At 37.0% G+C, this 19,429-nt stretch overlaps 2 protein-coding genes across 2 annotated transcripts; one reads left to right on the forward strand and one right to left on the reverse strand.

Annotated features, from left to right (window-relative positions):
- The first annotated feature begins 307 nt into the window (after positions 1-307).
- LOC104517376 (glutaredoxin-2, mitochondrial-like) lies at positions 308-2,646 on the forward strand. The gene is made up of 3 exons (XM_010162014.1): positions 308-370; positions 1,795-1,971; positions 2,527-2,646. Exons 1-3 carry the CDS (start codon positions 308-310, stop codon positions 2,644-2,646), a joined length of 360 nt encoding a protein of 119 aa, XP_010160316.1.
- A 7,523-nt stretch (positions 2,647-10,169) lies between these two features.
- TROVE2 (TROVE domain family, member 2) lies at positions 10,170-17,093 on the reverse strand. Its single transcript, XM_010162015.1, has 8 exons — positions 16,514-17,093; positions 15,778-15,998; positions 15,390-15,536; positions 13,805-13,942; positions 13,376-13,492; positions 12,529-12,642; positions 11,786-11,932; positions 10,170-10,587 (listed from the first exon to the last, which is right to left on the reverse strand). The coding sequence occupies exons 1-8, from the start codon at positions 17,091-17,093 to the stop codon at positions 10,435-10,437; spliced, it is 1,617 nt and encodes a 538-aa protein (XP_010160317.1). The 3' UTR covers positions 10,170-10,434.
- Between the last annotated feature and the right edge of the window lie 2,336 nt (positions 17,094-19,429).

A 19,429-nucleotide genomic window follows, 5' to 3' on the forward strand; every position in this document is an offset into this window, starting at 1 on the left:
TTCCCGCCGGCCCTTCCGTCAGAGCCGGGCTGTGGCGCTGAGCAGGGCCCGGCGGCAGACCTGACGCTCGTATGGTCTTTGGCGGGGGCAGGGAAGGCTCCTCTCGCGACAGAGACTGCAGCACCCGCCTCTCGTACCTTCTGTGGGCGTGAGCGTGGCCGTGGGTCTCGCCGCCGAAGTGACGTGTGATGGGGAAATCCCATTAAATATTTAAACAAAACCGTACAAAGCCAACTAACGTGAACTGCAGAATGTATCAGTTGTTTGAAAGCTCATAGTCTGACTTCAATTTCCGTTTAGTTGTAGAATGGGGAATAGCCTGCCTCCTCCCGCAGGACTGTCCAGTGATGCCGCTGTGAACCAAATACAGGTAACGGTGTGCATCCACTTCTGACTTTCAGCATGGCTAGTTTAAAGCTCTTCGGATTTACACGAAGAAGTGCGCTAAGTAGTTCTGCATGTTGAACCAGATTTTAACGTTTGTTAAGTAATATTGACAGCGGTGTTTATCCACAGTCCTGGAACTTGATCTTCCTAGGCTGCATCCATTTTACGGGTTTTTCAGACATAAATTCAGTACTGCTATCAATACTGGGGATTAAACCTTGTGAAATTACTGATACCAATATTTAAAGAGTAAATTTTTTAAAGTAATTTTACTGATACTAAACGACAGTTTGAAATCACTTTGAATTTACAGTTAATATGGGTATTTATTTCTTGCACTCAGAACCTGTTTTGTTACTCTGCTTGTCACTAGCAGGTCACGTGTGCCTTACAGACAGAGAAAGGTGTACTAAGTAATTCAAGGATATACAGCTTGTTTGGCAGACTGTAGGTCTGTGACTGCAAAGCAGAAGAGGGTGCAGGGTTGACACCATTGTGTGCCAGTCACACCACACGCTCCACAATCATTCTGCTCAGTTTTGGACCCAAGTGCGGGTGTCGCAGAGCTTCATAGGTACCAGCACCATTCCTGGTAGATTGTTAATGCTAACTGTCCTCCATCTCTCTGCTTCCACAAGAACAACAATCACAGCATTCCCAAAAAGGTAGATACTGCTAAGTTTTAACTGATTCCAGGTATTCTACTCAAAGAATAGAGCATACCTTTTACTGAAGCTTAAGTGGAGCAGGAGGAGCCACTTATCTTCCATGTATTCTGCAAACCGCTGTACTTGGCACACCGATGCTCTTTGGGATCTGGTGAAGTGCTACTGCAGTTTTTTTCTTTGAGGTTGAGAGTCCAACTACTTTCTTGGTAGTCAGGTGGGAAGCAACTTTTGTTCTGATGTGGAAGTATGGAATGCGTCCTTAGCGGAGGTGCTAGGCCACCATAAAGGCCTTCGGAACAAGTGTGAGGTGGGTATGTTTTGCAGTCTCCATACAGGTGAGGATATCTTGACAGATTCAGTGATGGAAGTCACTGTTCTGCTCCCTGTTTTTAAAGTAGTTAATTCCTCATTAAGATTCTGGTGGCTCTGGATTAGAAGCAGAGAAAATTTAGAAGCTAAACTAGCTTTTCACTTTCCCTTAAACGCTGTACTTTATTCCCACTTTTATTGGAAGAATCTTCAGAAGTAGCCAGCCATTGCTGTAGCGTGGCTGGGAAGTCCTCAGTTGTTGCTTAAGAATACCTCAGAAAGCCTTTTACAGAGAGTAATTTTCTGTACTCATTACCATACTACATGTTTTTTAACTTAGCTATTTGTTTTCATGACTGTTTGATAGTGTTAAAATACACCGACCAAAAATCAAAGCACGCTGACTTTTAACATTCTTTCGAACATACAGGAGATTATTTCAGACAATTGTGTGGTGATTTTCTCTAAAACAACATGCTTCTACTGCAAAATGGCAAAAAAACTCTTTGAGGATATGAATGTAAACTATACAGCTGTGGAACTGGACATGGATACAAATGGAAGTCAGTTCCAAGACATTCTTGAACGGATGACCGGTGGCAGAACAGTTAAGTATACATTTTATATGTAACAAGCAAGGAAGGCACACACTATACATGTTCCTTGTGGGTTATGACCATCTCAAGTTCTTCATCTTTTTGAGACAATAAACTTGGGATACAAGCTCCTAAATTAGAGACAAGGCACTGCAGAAGGTACCCTCTCTTCCTCTTGAGACCCTCTGGATACCCCTCTGAGGTGATGTTTTCCATACTGTCACAAAGGTAATTGAAGTATCAAAGTCAGTTTTTATTTGTATAGGCATATTCACTCCACTGTCCAATTACTGCCTATCTTGTAATTTCTTAATTTTATATAGTCTCACTTGACTCAACTATTTTAGTTTATTAGTATCCCATGCAGTGACTTTACAGAACTTTTGAGGCGTACATGAACAGTTTCCCATCTCTAAATATTTTGGAAACTTACGTGTTAAGCATACGTATTTACTATTACTCTACAAAAACATAACTACTGCCTGTATACAACAGTACATCTGGGCTTGCATAGATTTTTGTCTTTTTCTTCCCAAGAAATAATGCCATGTTCATTTTCTTGATAGGTCCCAAGAGTGTTTGTCAATGGGACTTTTGTTGGAGGTGCTACAGATACTCAAAGGCTTCATGAGGAAGGCAAACTGCTTCCATTATTGCATCAGTGTCAAGCGAAAAGAAAAACCTGAACAGCCAATCAAGGTTGGCTTAGTCTTCCTTAGTATCAACAGAATTTCATAAAGATCACAAAGATGTACTGCATCAGCTGGACTCAGCTTCATGCCATGGATTTCTGAATCATAGACTGTTCTCTGCCACAGACTTCATGGACTTGACAAATTATCTGGTGGCCTTGCCTCAGCTTTACTACAACCAAAACAGTGATTAAAAAAATCATGTTATTCTTGACGTCACTATCTCAGCTTAGAACATCATTTGATTGCTGTTACATCAAGATACTATGCTTGAGAAATACAGACTGTACAAGAATAATCCTGTGGTTTTTTTTTTTTCTGTAAAGTAGATTTCTTTCTAGCTTTGTTCCAGCAGTTTAAATAAATGGTCAGTTTAATTTAATGGTTCCTTTAAATTTAATTTTTATCTGCATGTGAAGTTGTGAAATAATGAAGAAAGTATGAAACAAAACAAGCTTGTAGCAATATTGCTGTATGCATGGCTGCCTCTTACATTTCGGTGTCAGATCACCTAGCTACCAAATTGGATGTCCAGCTGCTACAGAAAAGAGAAGAAATATTCTTGCAGCTTGAGAGGGGTAGGTAATTGTTTTCATCTTTATTTTGCACTATGAACAGTGTCACTCAGGACTATCCTGAAGAGCCAGACAGCTTGCTGCCACTCAACTGTGCAGCTACAAACTACATTACTATCAATCCAACACTGTTATGAAATTTAAGGCCAAGTAAAATAGGTTTAATATCCACAGAGTTTATTTCATACCGAAATTCTACAGTCAGAATGCAGTTTACTAGCAATTTTAAGTTGTAGTTAAGAGTCTAAAAGAAATGTCTAAAATTCAATAGCTTCAGTACAATGTACATACAAAGCCAGACCAGTTGATGTCAAGAATTGGTTATTTCATATGCTAGAAGAAAATCATATGCCATTCTTCTGTAAAAGGGACTATTACACTAGTAAAGGCGCACAGTTTAGAATAAAAACATTGGTCAATTTTTATGCACTTGCGAGTTTCTTTGTTAATCTCTTGTAATTTCCATTGCTTTCAGGACTAGGACTGCAGGAGTATCACTTCAGTTTGACAAAAGCTTCACTTCTGCAATGCTGGTTTCAAGTAAATTTTAAATCACATCATTTGTAGTAAGTCTTTCGATATGCACTGTGCATCCTTAACATGTGTAATGAGCTAATTAAACACACTGACCTCATTAAACTCTTATTGTGCCTTACTGTATTTCACTAGTTTCATCACTGCCTCATAAACACTTTGTTTACAAAGTCACATTCATGAAGGTAAACACACAAATCTGCATCTCCCTGAATTTATAGTTAATAAAACAATTTATTGTGCACATACAGTGGTAACCAAGTATTCTCTGTGTAGAATTCTTAGGCCAGTTATGCTTTCTCAGAGTATTAACAATAATTTTGCCCCTGAAACCTGGTAAATCCATCATGTAAAAATGATATAGTATGCAAAGGATTTTTTCCAGAGACCTCTTCATTTTGTTCCCTGTTTAAAAAAAAAAAAAAAAAAGCTCAAACAGTCGTCTAAAATAACCCTTTGAGTTCTAAGTTACAGAAATCCCAGGGCACTGTCACTTAAGTCAATAATCTATTCCAACAGTTGAAAAAACATGCTGTATGCCTGCAGATCCACGTGAGTGCCCGTTTATTAAAATATGTATTTAAGGCACTCAAAGGGTTGTTTGTTTTAACCATATTAAGGCTCCCCATCCAAACAGTTTCTCAATAATTTTGTATCATTTTGTAGAAAGGAGCAGTGAAACAGTGCCTTCATTTCTGGATGGCACAAAGCCATGTTATGTTTAAGCTATTTAAACACAATATGGCAGTTAAAAGTGTGGTTCTACTCTAGGAAAAAAAAAGAGGGATTCAAAGTCATTAAAAATTTCCATATTTTTGCTTAGAATTATCTCCAGGACAAAGCTGTTTATCTTAAAATAATGCTTGCCCTGGAACCAAACGTTAAAAGTTACCCACTAAAGTTTCTGTACTCATCCAACCTAAATACCATGGCTCCTAAGTAGTGTAAGAAGCTGAAAACAAACATCAAGTTATTTCACTAAGCAGACAGCGCCATGAATATGCCCATCTGTTCCTTCTTTATACAGAACTATTTCTGAAGAGTAGAACTTTTTATAGGACATTGTAATAGAGAAGACACTTTATTTGTAACGAGTTGTGCTTAACTCTAAGCTGGTAACATAAGGAAAACAGCTATCTATATTCATTATTTGTCAGTGAAACATTTGTAAGTTCTTAACATACCACATACATACATGCAAATGTACATATATATTTAAACTTAAATTCAAAATGCAGAAATAGCTAAAGAAAACAAGCTTTACAGTATAAAAATTATAAATCCAAATGTGAGCACACACATTTAAAGACACCATGCCTTCTGCTGAAATTAGCTAATCTTAAATTTAAGCTCTCAGAGCAGCACATACGTAATACACTGTCCTAGTGTTTTACCTTTTCCCCCATAACTCTTACTCAGCAGTGCTGTATGCTATAATGTATCACGGTAAGATGAAACCTCTGCCATTCCAGCAATAAAGTCATTGAAACAGCTTACTTGCAGTATATTTGTCCACCCCAAACCACTGAAAAAAGCCAAATAATCCTATTAACTGATGAAATGCTTAAAAAAATATGTAAAGGGCAAGCAACACAAATGAGTCTTTGCTTAGGCTTACTTCTACATCCTGTTCTTTGAACATTTTCTCTAATCAATACTTAAAAAAAGCTGCCGATTTATCCAGAATATTAATTTTTTTCCCTCATTCTGCATGTAACAGCAGCTGGGGAATATTTAACAGAAAGGAAAGCGCTAACCCACTGAAGTAGTTCTAGAAAGAAGCTTTAAATTTGAAAAGCAATTTTTAAGCAGTTATTTTATAAAAATAAACAGAGGCAGATATTGTTGTAAATGAACAAATTATACTTTTGTCACTCATCTTTACACAACTTTTACCAAAAGTCTGATAGATACTGCAAATTAAATGTTTTAAGAGATTTATATAATCAAAGGAAAGAAAAAAAATACTCTTTTTTAAAATTAAGATAAATACTATCACATCCGTTCCAGTATAAGTTACTTCGCTAAGCTAGCATGTTCAGAGACAGCAAGAAGGCAGAAGAACAGAGGCAAAAAGGAATGGACGAGAGCTTACAGTAAAAAGATTCAAGTACAGGCGTGAGGTGACAAGGAGATAGGAAAGGAAGAAAAACAGTCAACAGACAAGAGGAAGGGCAAAGCAAAAAAGTAATAAAAGGAACAAAATAAATGAAACGAGTACTAATGCTTTTGGTGTGCAGCGCACCATTTTCTGATTGAGAAAAGTATTTTCCTAGTGTATTTTACAGAGCCATTTTATAATACATTTCCAAAAGTACTCATTTAGTTGTTTGGTTTTTGGTTTGGTTTTTTTACGCCAAGAATATATACTTCATTGAATAGCCTTTTAAAGCCATACCCTTTTATGCACTCCAATTGAACAATAACAACAAAAAGGAACAATGCTCCCTCCCCTCCGCTAGTGGATATAGACCAGTTGGAGCAAGTCCAGAGGAGGCCACGAAGATGCTCAGAGGGCTGGAGCACCTCTGCTATGGGGACAGGCTGAGAGAGTTGGGCTTGTTCAGCCTGGAGAAGGTTCTGGAGAGACCTTATAGCACATTCCTGTACCTGAAGGGGCTACAAGGCAGCTGGGGGGGACTTTTTACAAGAGCCTGTAGTGACAGGATGAGGGGTAACAGGTTTAAATTGAAAGTGGGGAGGTTTAGATTAGGTATCAGGAAGAAGTTCTTCCCAGATAAGGTGGTGAGGCACTGGAACAGGTTGCCCAGAGAAGCTGTGGATGCCCCATCCCTGGAAATGTTCAAGGCCAGGCTGGATGAGGCTTTGAGCAACCTGGTCTAGTGGAAGGTGTCCCAGCCCATGACAGGGGAGGGGGAATTAGATGATCTTTAAGGTCCCTTCCAACCCAAACCATTCTGTGATTCTATGAACTGTGGTTTTAAGCAGAAAGGTATTGTAGGGCCAGATAGTGATTGCCCTCACACAACGGGCATTTAGACTGGCCCTGCTGACTTCAGATCTACACCTACTTTTAGACTTCTCTTTCTCTAAACACATAGGACTGTAGGTAAAGACCCCATATTTTGCCTGTAATCTAGTTCTACAAAAATCCCAAACTCTCCTCCTCCTCGCTACAGGTCTAAAATTCCTGACATGAAATTCAATTTCTTGGAAAAATTATTGTCTTTATTCAGTTCATTCTGCTTTCTCCACATTCTTGATTGTATCCCTTCCATAAAGAAACCTGACCTTTGATGTTACTTCCTTACAGAAGAATGTTTTAGCTCTGCTGTGCTTGCAACCATTACATCCTTTTCTTCTTTCTTAAAGCTAAAGTGCCTGAACATTATATTCTTAGGCATAATAGTCTTAAGAATTGTTACGAGGGTCGCAGTGACATGGCAGTCAAAGTGAAAGCCTGTTAATTCTGTTAGATAACAGGACACCTGCATTCACCCAGTCTACAGCTGCACGCTGCATTTAGACTTTGTTTTGATGTTTCGAATAAACTTAATTATCTTTAAAATTAACCCTGTTCAATTTTTCCTGGTAAACTGCAGCACACAATTACAGCCCTGTTTTTGTTTCTCCAATGCAAACAACACAATTAACTTGAAAGGGTCAGTGTCTCCTCTTTGGTGAAAGGATAGGTTATCTATTGTACACTGAACTAATGCTTAAGCTTAGCAACTTTGTCTTAGCTCACTTACTTTATTTAAAAAGCCAACATCGCAGTAATTATTGCCTCTTCACATGTCCAGACATAATTTTGGAAACTATCAGTTTAACAATTAAAGGCTAAAATCAGGACAAATTTATGTTACGGCAAATGAGTCATATTGTTCCCTAAAATTCAGTATATGGGCTGATAGAAAAGATCCAGTCTATGGAAAAGGAATGCGCAGCACCATTTTTCTATCCCCCTTACTGTAAGATACTAACAAAACCAGACAGAGAACAGTAAAAACAATGGCCACCACACTATAAAGTTTCAGCTGTCAACATTTACTTCAGTTTCCCCTCTCTGTGAAAATCTCAAAGGATATCACGACAACGTGATCTCATGGGTGCTAGTTTTACGTAGGATATTCTAAATGGCTTGGTCATCCTATTTCTAACAAGATTTTTGTAGTACAGAGATACTATAAATATTTAGGAGCATATTAATTACTCCAGCATGGATCACTATCTTTCACACCATGCAGTTATCCAGTGTCAACAGACACGGGGAGCTACATTTTCTGTAAGTTCTACTTAAAAGTTCACCTTCGCTTACACTCTAGTTCAAGGATTTAAGCTGGACTGCTTTCAAAGATGCAACACTACTATAACTGTTCACTCAGTCTGTTATTTACCAGTCTAACCTTTTACTTGCAGTAAATTTATGCAATTAACTGCACAAAGTTACTCAAAATACCTGTTTAAGATTTCACTTTAGTAAAAAATATTTCCTATAACTTCACAAATACTACTTCAAATAAGTATCTTTTGCAAGTACTTTTTTTATCTATCAGTTAATTTCAACATCTCTAGCTTAGAAGGAAACACCTCAGCAGATACTTGACTACTTTGTAATTCATAACACGTTACTACCAAAACCAACCCCAAAACATCACTGCATTTACTTGAAATAATTATTAACATGTATGGAGCAAATGAGTTTACTCCCTGTATTCACGGTGTTTATTTAGAAATGAGACTAAAAGTAGGAAGAATTTTTTGGTAAGAAATGGCTACTTTTCTTTTTCAGACTCAAAGTGCTATGTCTCAGCTTTTGTAGGAACATGTTTTTTTAGGTGTCACCTGACAAGCTGGTGGCAGTGCTGTTTTCAAGCATTCTATCACAGCTGTATCATAAGAGCAGTGGTAACTCGGAAGTGACTCCATTCATGTCCACTGAAAGGTAACCATCAGGTCTTTGAGCCATGTTTTTAATGCCAGAAAAGGCATCCCTCACTGTTTTGATTTACTCATTAAGGTAGAGTATACGTATGTAGCAGAATACCTCCAGTAACTTGTAACCTCCTGTTTTAGTACCAAAAGAGATATCCATCCTACAGAACGCAAGCTTTGACATTATAAATCAGTATGTATGAGGCATTAAGAAAAGCGTTACAAGTATCAAAAAGTATAATATTAACTTGAATTTTACACTGAAAAGTTTGGTGTTTAGGCAGAAAAATTGATCTTACGTGTAAATTACCACAATTGGGTTATTTTTAGAAACATAATTATTTTCAAATTATCATCAAATTCACTGTTTAAAACAGACAGACTTAGCATAAAAGAGGCTGACTTACATATGTCAGGGGGGATGTTGTAAAAGCATCACAAAAAAAACCAAAACAAACTCATCTTCTAAGATTGTGATCTACTAAAGAGATCTTTTAATTACTCCCTATACACACATATAAAAACACACACATAGAGTTAAACACGTATACACATCAACTGCTACCAATTCCTGTTCCAAAGTGGTAAGAGAGTCACTAGCTTTCTCCTTATTTATTCACACTCTCACTGTAAGACTAAAAAAATCCAGTTTCAATCACTTCCTAAACAAGAGTTTGAGAATATAAAGGAGGCAACTATAGATTTCATAGAAGTTTTTAACAACTGGTCACTATAAATGGGAGGTAGTTTTGAAAAATGTTAGCTTGAATTAATTTATGAAAGCAGAAGAAACATTTATCTATAAAAATATTCTTAAAAATTAAATACTCTCCTGTTAGGAAGATTGTTTCAGTATCACTGAATACATTCTTTTGAAGAAAATGTTGCTTTTTGTTTCTGGTTGTTACCACTCAGCTTTCCAAAAGCAGGCCAAGACGCTTGTTGATCATCCTCACTGAAAGTGTGCTGATGCCTCCTGAAGTTGTAACATGGACTGAATGTGGCTTCCCAGCCATTTCCAATGTCTTTTTCTATTAAAAACAGTTTTTAGAACTTGCTGTACAGCATATTAATTCTAAAATACGGCTTCTGAAACTGCCCCTCATTTTTTCTAAAGAGAATTAAATTTTAGTCCTGAAAACCCAGATGATAATCTAGATAGAGAAAAAGATTAGCATGAGGTCTTCCACTTTCAGTTTTACCAGTATAAAATTTCACTGGGTAACTCTTACACTGCATGACAGTCACATGGTCTCATACATGCCAGAAAAGACTTCTTCTGTAGATCTGAAGTGTAACAACGGAAACTGATGAGCCTTAGTAGTTTGTTTAAAAAAAAAAAGACTAAAAAAAGCCCAAAGAAAAATCCCTCTCAACAAAGTTGCTGTTAAACTCACATTAGTAAAAACACTAAACAGACTTCTTTTTCCCGCCCCATCCTAAGTCTAAATCATCCATTTATTTTTGCAAACAAACATTTCACAGCAAAGGCAGGGAGAATTAAAAATCTCTCACTATTTATAATCTATTATTAGATTATGTATTGTGTAACCCTGTAGCTACCCTTACCAAACTTCCCACTGTTACTTTAAATAGTGTGCAACAGAAAAAGACAAGAGGTTTCTCATCTGCTTTGCTTGTCTTCCCTTCACAAAAAGGTAACATTTTGATACGTATAGAATGTGACATATTCTAATAAAGTGTATTGGCTGGGAATTCCCAGGGTGAAGTCTGCTGCCAGCAATGGACCCACTGGAAAGAGCAGATGCCTAGAATATTAAATCAAATCCAAAGTGAAGTTCCGAATAACATCCAAAGCTCCTGTATCAAAACCACATATATCCAACATGCCTCTGTCCTCTGGATCTGCAATCGTAAAACTACTTGAGGTCATCCCGCAAACAATCAATTTAGCAGGAATACCCATTTTCTAGAGGGGAGAAAAAAAAAAAAAAGAAGAACACACACAATCAGAATACATACATACTGTAATTCAAAATGCCAGAGGGCCAAATTATGCAAACAAGATACAAGAACCACTGTCTGAATAGGCTTACTGAGACAAACTACATATGCCATAACCAGAATTGCAGACTGCCAATTAACACTGCACTTAACCTGTAGTAGATGTATTTAAATAAATGGAAATGATTACAGTGAGGTGTATTAGCATAACGTTCTTAGCAGTACTAAGATTCATAGATTATTACAAATGCAAATACTGCATTTGCTATTCTGCAGTTCATTCTGAGAGAAAGCCTTTAATAATAATTATCAAATCATTTAACAGGAGTCAAAGAGCATGTTTTGTCTAAGGCAAGGATTTTCAAATGTTGGCTGAACAAGTGAAACCACTGTGGCCTGGGCAACTCTATTAAATGAGCTGAGTTTTCAGGTTAGTAACCTGTAAGGCAAAGCAAAGCAAGTGGCATGAAGACCACAGTACAGGAACCCTTTGTTTAAAGAACAAATTTAGGAATGGGAGCTAATCTCAACTAGGAAACTAAAACACAGTAGGCAAGTTAAAGATTTTTGGTATTAATCTCAACTGAGAGGACATGACATGAAGATTAATGTCCACACATACAAGTTTGCCAATAAGTATTTTTTTAGTTTAAAAAATAGTTTATTTAAAGCTCAAAAGATTGTTTGCTGATTAGAGTTTCTAATAGCCATGTGCTTGGAGAAGGTATTTTTCCTACTTCTATTTTTAAATTATGAAGCTGCACATCTTAAGAGTTGCCCCTTTAAAACACAATGAGCTTTCTTCACAAGATACGATCACCTTATCCTAACGGCGCCTTCCCTACAGGCTTATCTTCGTTGCTTCATTTCAACTTTGATGTCTGCAGTACATACCACAAAGTTAAATTTCATTCTTTAAGAATGCAGTACATCGAGTAGGGTAGGATAATTACAAAACCTTTTAGCAATTCAGTGGTTTTAAATATGAGCACTTAGTGCATTGTGTGCACTAATTCTGCCTAACTGCAGAATATTTCAGTTTTTAGCAATATATAATTATCTGCTGAAAAAAAACCCCACAACTAGTTTAGTTTAACATTTTAAGAACTGGTACTTGTTTTATACCGTATTCATCAATTATAAGCAGTCAGAAGCATATTTACCTCCCTGTACTCTCTAAGAGCTGTTGCAGGATGCGTGTTTCCAGCAAAAGTCTCATTATCCGTAAATACAATGAAGACATCAGCAGCTGTCTGAGTTTTTTGAGCCCATATCATTGGAAGAGAACAATCAGTGGTACCCATCGGAGTCTTAAAATAGAAAAAAAAAAATATATATATATACACACACACGGAACACATTAATACATAAACTAGTAAACAATGGAAAAATTACTTTTCATGTAAACTTCATGTTATATCACACACAGAGGCTTCTTTGTTAAACAATAGTTCACTTATTCGTTTCAGTTTTGTCCAGGATTTTTTTGTTATTCTTTTCAAACGAATTCATTGTGACCTATCACTGCCATTCTGAATTGCAATGTTTAATATCCGGCAGTTGAAACAGCGATACTTGCCGGACTTTCTCTAAATATGGTTTTACTATACATACAGGGACTAAACATGGTTCTAGAACCTATTGCAAAGAAAACACACACTTCTGTAGAACTTGTAAACTCTGACATTAGCAACAGCTTGTCCTGCTTCTTCCCTTTTTTGTTTGTTTGTTTCTTTGTTTGGGGTTTTTTGGGTGTGGGTTTGTGGGGTTTTTTTGGGGTGGGGAGGGGGGAGTTGTTTTTTGATTGGGGGTTTTGGTTTTGGTTTTTGGTTTTTGGTTTTTTGTTGGTTTGTTTGTTGTGGGGTTTGGGGGTTTTTTTGTTTGGATGGTTGGGTTTTTTACATACTTCATACATTTTCACTAATACTTGAGGTAACGTCATGTCAGCCGTCACTGGGCAAGGGACAATTTCATGTGAAAAAGCAACAATATGGGAATCCTTCTCCGTACGTGCTACAACCTAAGAAAAAGGAAGACAAACATGATTTAGTTGTATTATTTCAAATTTTTAATGTCTGAATGAAAGCATTTCTTATCAAAAACACAACATGACATATCGTTTTGTATTTAAGTCACCAAGGCTCCTCATATGCACTAATGCTTCAGTCTGTACTGCAAATATTCTGTAATACTACTGCAAATAAACATTGCAAAAACTCAGAACTAAAGAACTGCTCTAATAACTATAACAAAAATACTTGCATATTTCTTCTCTCTGTTCTGACATGAAACACTAAACATTTTTAAACACCAGCAAAAGTTCAACTCCTCTTTAATATAAATATATGAGAAGCTTTGGAATATCAAACTGAGGGAAAAGCGATTGTGGTACAAAGGCCATATTGGTAACACAAATGCACACAAGAATTATCCCAAAATTTCTTAATTTGATCTGTATTATTCTATGAATGCTTCTGAAAAAAAAAAAAATCTATTTTCAGCTAAGCCAAGTGAAAAAGCAGCCTTGACCACTTTCACATACTGGAAAACAAATTCTTCACATTGATCTTTCTGATTTTGGTTGCCAGTAGCTTTAAGCATCTGGTCTATCAGTGAGGCAAAAGGTCACATCTTCTGTATCAAAAAAGTATCACATAGAAGCTTCCTTCTGATTTCTAATCAGCTTTACAGCACTTCTGTATCAAAAGATCAGCTTAAGCTGCAAATAGTTGTAAGTAAGTGTAATGCCTCACCATACACATGGCTGCTGCGACTGTGCTAGCACTGAGTATGCTGCCCAAAACTTTCTGGGTCATTGACGCACTGACATCAACTGCAATTAAGATGCGTTTTCCTGTTGGTTCAACTGTCTAAAAGGGAAAAAGAAAAAACGTAATAAGTACACATAATATATTTATTTATTCCTCCTTCTTCAGCTTTCAACCCTAGAAGAAGGGCTTTTTTTTGGTTCTTTCTGGGGTAATGTTAGGACAATAATAATGTTGCCAAAAGCTGAATGAATCATGACATTCAGAATCTTTGTTTAACAGAATCCTATTTCCTAAAATCTTTGTTATAAAATTTAAAAGTTGTTATCCATCCAAACTTTTCTTCATGATTTTATAAGCTTTCGGCAAACAGAGAATTCTAAAAAAGCTTAAGAAATTGAAGAACTGTATAACCTTGAAAGTTTTGTAAAACGAGGCATCTAAAGCTTCTAAAATGTCTTCATCAGGATGCCACCAACGCTTCCCTCTGCTTCCATGTCCAGCTTTATAGCTTTCTAATGCAACCAAAATATGGAATGGATGTATTCTACTCTGCAGGCAAAAGAAATCAACAGAAAGTTTTTTGGAAATCTGAAATCCTTATTAAAAAACAAACCAACCAACAGAAAAAGGAGTAACAAACTAAAACATCCTACTACAAAAATCTGTTTGAGTATATTGTTACTTTATATTTGATAAATCTGAAGGGTTCATGCAGTCTTTACACAGCCTTCGTATGAACTGATACTTGTCAGTTACTGGTAATGGATCTCACTCCCTTTCCAGAATCCTCCAATGAATCCCAAATGTTATCTTATGCCATCACCAGAATTGTGGTGAAATTCAACAGCTCTATCTATGACTGTCCACTGCTTTTTTCTATCACAGGCTTACAGTAGGAGAAAGTCCCCATGCTGCTGGTGAGAAAGGAGTTGAGCTAGGAAAAGAACAAACTTAAAATTAGTTTTGCATCAGATATAGTAAAACCAGATAAAGAAACCATTTTCAAAATACAGCATTTTCCTCTTAGTATAAGACAACAGTCCAAACATTTTCGTCTTTTTTTGCTTTCCCTCTATAAACCAAAAATCAGTGGCTGTTGCATGCCAAGCATTCTAAACCACATCTCTGCTTTACTGATTGATTATTATGTTTTTCCTCAAGGGGAGTTTAGTCATTAACCAATAGCAGCAGCAAACTTTCCCAAATCTGAATGCCTGTCCATTGTCTTTCTTCCATCGAGGTATTGTGCCAGCATCTTTGCTCTCCCTTCTCCACTGCCTCAGTAACTATGTATGATTAAAGAAGAAACCAGAGGAAGTGAAGAGCAGTGGGATGGGGAAAAAAGGGTCTACTGCTGTTGTTCTCAATTTAACTATAGTCTTGAAGACATTAAGTGTCCAGATTTTTATCTCCCCAACTCACAAAACTGTTAGAAAAAGCCACTTGTCTTCTCTATCTCCTATTAAATTCCTGAATTTTTTTCCCCCCTTTGGGAAACCCTTTACTTACCTCTTTAATGGACAGTAAAGCAATCCGAAAGGAGAAAGTCTCCTTGTTTCATTGCCTTTTTCCTCTCGTCCGCTATGAGAGTTTCTTCATTCACTTCCTAGGACCCTACACAAGTAACTTCCACTCACTTTTTAAGCTTGTATGGCTGATTCTAAATTAAAAGACTCTGAAGCAAAGGATGTACCCAACAGACAAAACCTGCCATAGCCCTTACCGTCAATATACTTAATTTGTAGAAAAAGTTTCAGAAATGGTGGGGGTGGGGAGAAATCAAATGAGAAATTATAAATACAATTTTTAAAATAAAGGTGCAGGTATTCAAAAAAAAAAACCACCCTGCAGGTATGCAGTTTTTTCAAGAGGACAAACTACACATTTCCTCCAAAGAACTTCCCTTTTATTTTCTAAAGAGGTTGCCTAAAGACATACAGTTTACAAAGAGATCAAACACTACAGAAGCTGGCACTGATTATGAAAAAGTTCTTACCTTCTTTAGCAGTTTCTCATTTCTCAGTCTTTCACATACTATTGCCACTTCTGAACCTCGTGGTTCAAGCACTGAATTTGCTGTCAGCTTTCCTAAATTTCTCAGCAATACAGAAATGGACATCTCTTTCAGCAATGCCCTCCAAACCTATGATCAAAGAAAGAGAAGGGGGGGAAAAAAAGGATGAGATTCCCCAAACTACAAGAGCTGATATTTTTATATTAAATAAGTGAATTTTAAAATAAATGTACAAGTTAGATTAAGATCTTAACAATTCTAAATTAGTGACTTGAGTAACGCATAACGGCTATTTTTTAAGGAAATCTAGACTTAAGACTCTGAAAAGTGTCACTCTGAACAGAATAGAAAGCTACTGAAGTTTGCCTACCTCTTTAGATTTCAGATGGTTTGTCAGGAGATGCTCTTTAACTAGACCATATTCCTCTATTAAATGAGTAACTTCCAATTCATCCTTTGTGTGTTTTACTTTCTCCACAGCCTCCAGATACTTTAAGAGTTTTTCAGTCTCAGCAGAAACTTCTTTGTCTTTATAAGCCACTTGAACATCTTTCCACCCTTTGGTAATGTATTTAGTGACTATAGCAATTCCTATTGAAAAGAAAAATATTTTCCAAGCAGGATTACCGTCTTTATACTGGTATTTATCATTCTAGCAAGCAAGTGAGGCAGCAGGCTTCATTCTCAGACCTGCCAAGCAGCTAAAAAAATAGGTCAGCCATACATAAGTTAGAGCAGTAGTTTTAATTACTGTATTATTTTCCTTAGAATTAAGGAGCCTAACACATTTGAAACCAACCTATCTTCTCAAAAAATGAAAATGGGTTATTGCATCATTCTGAAGCAAGCAGGAACGAATTGAGAAAATTGTATGATTTTATCTTCTCATGACATAAGGAAGAAAAGAAGGAACAAATTCTGTTTACCTTGAAGATAAACAGGTCAAGTTCTGATATGACCACTGACCTTTTTAAAGGTGCAATTTACAGGATACCATCCACTAAGAAATTATTAGTCTACTATGGTACTTGGGCTTCCAAAACAGTACCACAGTAAATACAAAATGCTTAAAACACAGTATTTTCAGGTAAATAAAACTTTATTACCTTCACTGGCAGGTTTTAGGTGGGACAATCTCAGAAGATCTTTATGAGACCAACCACTTCTTTGTTTACATTTTGTAACAGCTAGAGCAACAGCCATGCCATTCTTTCCATTGTACCAATCTGCAACAGCTTTCCTCAGTGCACGGCCCCACATGCCACATTTCATGCCCTCTTTCAGATCTTTTTTAAACTGGATGAAAGCAAAGAGATGGGTTGGTATGCCACACACCTCAGGAACAGCTTTAAACGCCGCTTGTTTTGTTTTTGCATCAGAACACTGTGAGCAGATTGCCAGAGCAAAAAGCAGGGGCTCCGGTTTCGCTGCTCTACCTTCTTGACTAAATGTCTTTATTTCTTGAACAACTTCACAACCTCTACCCTCTTCAATCAGTCTTATTAAAGCTTCTGCATTTTCAAAGCCCAGCTTCTGATCCTTGATGTAGTAAGTACCACCTTCTGAACCAAAACACAAGAAACGTCGGAGTCGATTCATGTCGGTGACATCCCACACATAACCACTTTCAGAGGTCGGCACCTGCTTTTCATTCAGGAGTTGCACCCTATTTAGCTCGTCCTCCATTGTTTACACTTCCAAGAGGCCTGTTGAAAGAAGAATAAAAGTTGATTAAGAACTATTGTGAAAACCTGCTGACTCTACTCTTACATTCACTTTGCTAAGAAGTGACAAATCTTATCTACACGATCGTAATTTTTCCCTTGTAAATTTAATCAGATTATGAGGGTACGACAGTATGTATCAGGTGGGGGAAAAGAAACAAAAAAATCTCTGAGTTACAATGTTGACAAACTTATTTCCTTAAAACCAACTTAACCGCAGTAAGTGGCACACAGAAAACATGGCTGCTGTTACCCCCTTTTGCCACTAACGTATTACACCACGTTCTCACGTAGATTTTTGGACTGCATGCTGAATTGCTCAAAACTCGGACCTTGCCCTACTCTACTTTGCTGAAGAATTGGTAATACTGACCAACAGAAGAAACACAATGGTAAAAAAAAAAATAATGAAAACCTGTTTAGTCAGAAAACTTGGTGAGAGTTTAAATATAGTGGATTTCAGTGAGGCTTAGAAAATAGATTTTTAACAAGTGACAGTACCTCAGAAAAGAAGTTATCTTTATTACAGGCTCAAATCCTCTGTTTCAGCTGAGATTCAAGAAAACACACAGACATTATAACAAATTCTGTACTGCTTTACTTTTGAGGTTAAGAAGCAAAAAAAAAGCACAAAAATTCACAAACTATCAGGTTTTTATATTTACACACTCTTGAGCTACCAGAGAATTCAGCCGTAATAATCATAGGCAACAACACTGCTTGTAAGAGAACATCCGCATGATAAAATTCAAACCGTAACTTTTAAACAGAAATAAATGCAAGTGAAATGAAATCAGAAGGGTTAAGGGGGAAAAAAAAAAAAATCATCATCACTATATACAAAACATTAATATGATAACAATTAATTCAGTTTTCTCAGTTCTCACCAAACACTAAAAGGAAAATATATCGCACCAAGAGGTCCTATTAAAAAAAAAAGGCACCAATAACCCACTCCATCAAACTGCATAAAGATCTTAAAATACGCACACACTGAAGTCTGAGCACATACAACTGATATTTCAAATAAATCCACTTAATTTTGAAGTATTACAGGTTTGACATGCTTGTTTGGATACTGAAGATAAAAGCCACTTTGCCCCATTTACCAGGATAAGCTAGCACAAATGTCACTAATGTAGACAGAGATTTTTTTTCCCCAGTTTAGGTAGACTGATTTACAACTTCCCTACTTTCTGTTTGACACAGCATTATCCTTTGCCTGCAGATGACTACAAACGTACCCTTCCTCCATTCTTGCCTATCTGCAGTGATGTGCTGTCTGCATCCAGACTTTAGTAACAAATAATCATCAGTGCTCCCATTATATTGTATGTGCTGCTAAAATAACAAAAATAGAAGCCATTGTGTTGATAATACCTGGTTTAAAAATGCAAGTATCCCTTAAAAATCAGGGGTCGTTGTGGCCTAAATGAAGGATCTGGCACTTGGCCTTGCTGAACCTTATATAACTGACCTCAGCCCATCGATCCGGCCTGTCCAGGTCCCTCTGCAGGCCTCTCCTACCCTCCAGCATGTCAACACTTCCACCGAACTTAGTGTCATCTGTAACAAGGTCCCCTTGGAGCCTTCTCTTCTCCAGGCTGAGCAAGCCCAATTCTCTCAGCCTTTCTTCACAGGAGAGGTGCTCCAGCCCTCTGAGCATCTTCGTGGCCCTCCTCTGGACTTGTTCCAACCAACCTTTTAATGAATGGTTGAACCAACCCTTTAATGAAGTTCACTAATGCCTTTTGATAAGCAGTCTAGGATACAAAACATACTTATCTCAAATGGTTTATTGCTGCCTCATGTATTTAAGAAGAGATTCAAACCAACATCATTTGGATCCTAATAAAAATTGCAAATTCTTTAAAATAAATTTATATTTTAAAAATTACCCTTGAAACCTGCAATAACAGATGCAAACCAGTCATTTCACTACTAAACAGCCATACTAGAAGTATCAAATTTAAACCTTGCCAGGATCTACTGGAAAAGCACTTATTCAGTGTTGAACTATTTAAAGCACACTGGCATAACGTAACTTATTTTATTATTCAACCAAAAGCTACTCCTTCCTTCTAACTAGTCCCTCTCCTCTATCCAGACCTCAAGCTTATTTTCCTCCTTTAACACCTGTAAAACACAACCTTCACCCTCACAGACAAATGCAAATACACACCTCACTCTATGCTCTACCACAACCTTACTTTTCATCTGCTGAGCTACAGCAGTAAACTTGAATTTCAGACATTCATGGGAGGATTTATCAATATTCTGGCTCAATAAACATTCCCA

Source organism: Eurypyga helias, unplaced genomic scaffold (assembly GCF_000690775.1).
Source record: "Eurypyga helias isolate BGI_N326 unplaced genomic scaffold, ASM69077v1 scaffold18732, whole genome shotgun sequence".
Taxonomy (NCBI): Eukaryota; Metazoa; Chordata; class Aves; order Eurypygiformes; family Eurypygidae; genus Eurypyga; species Eurypyga helias.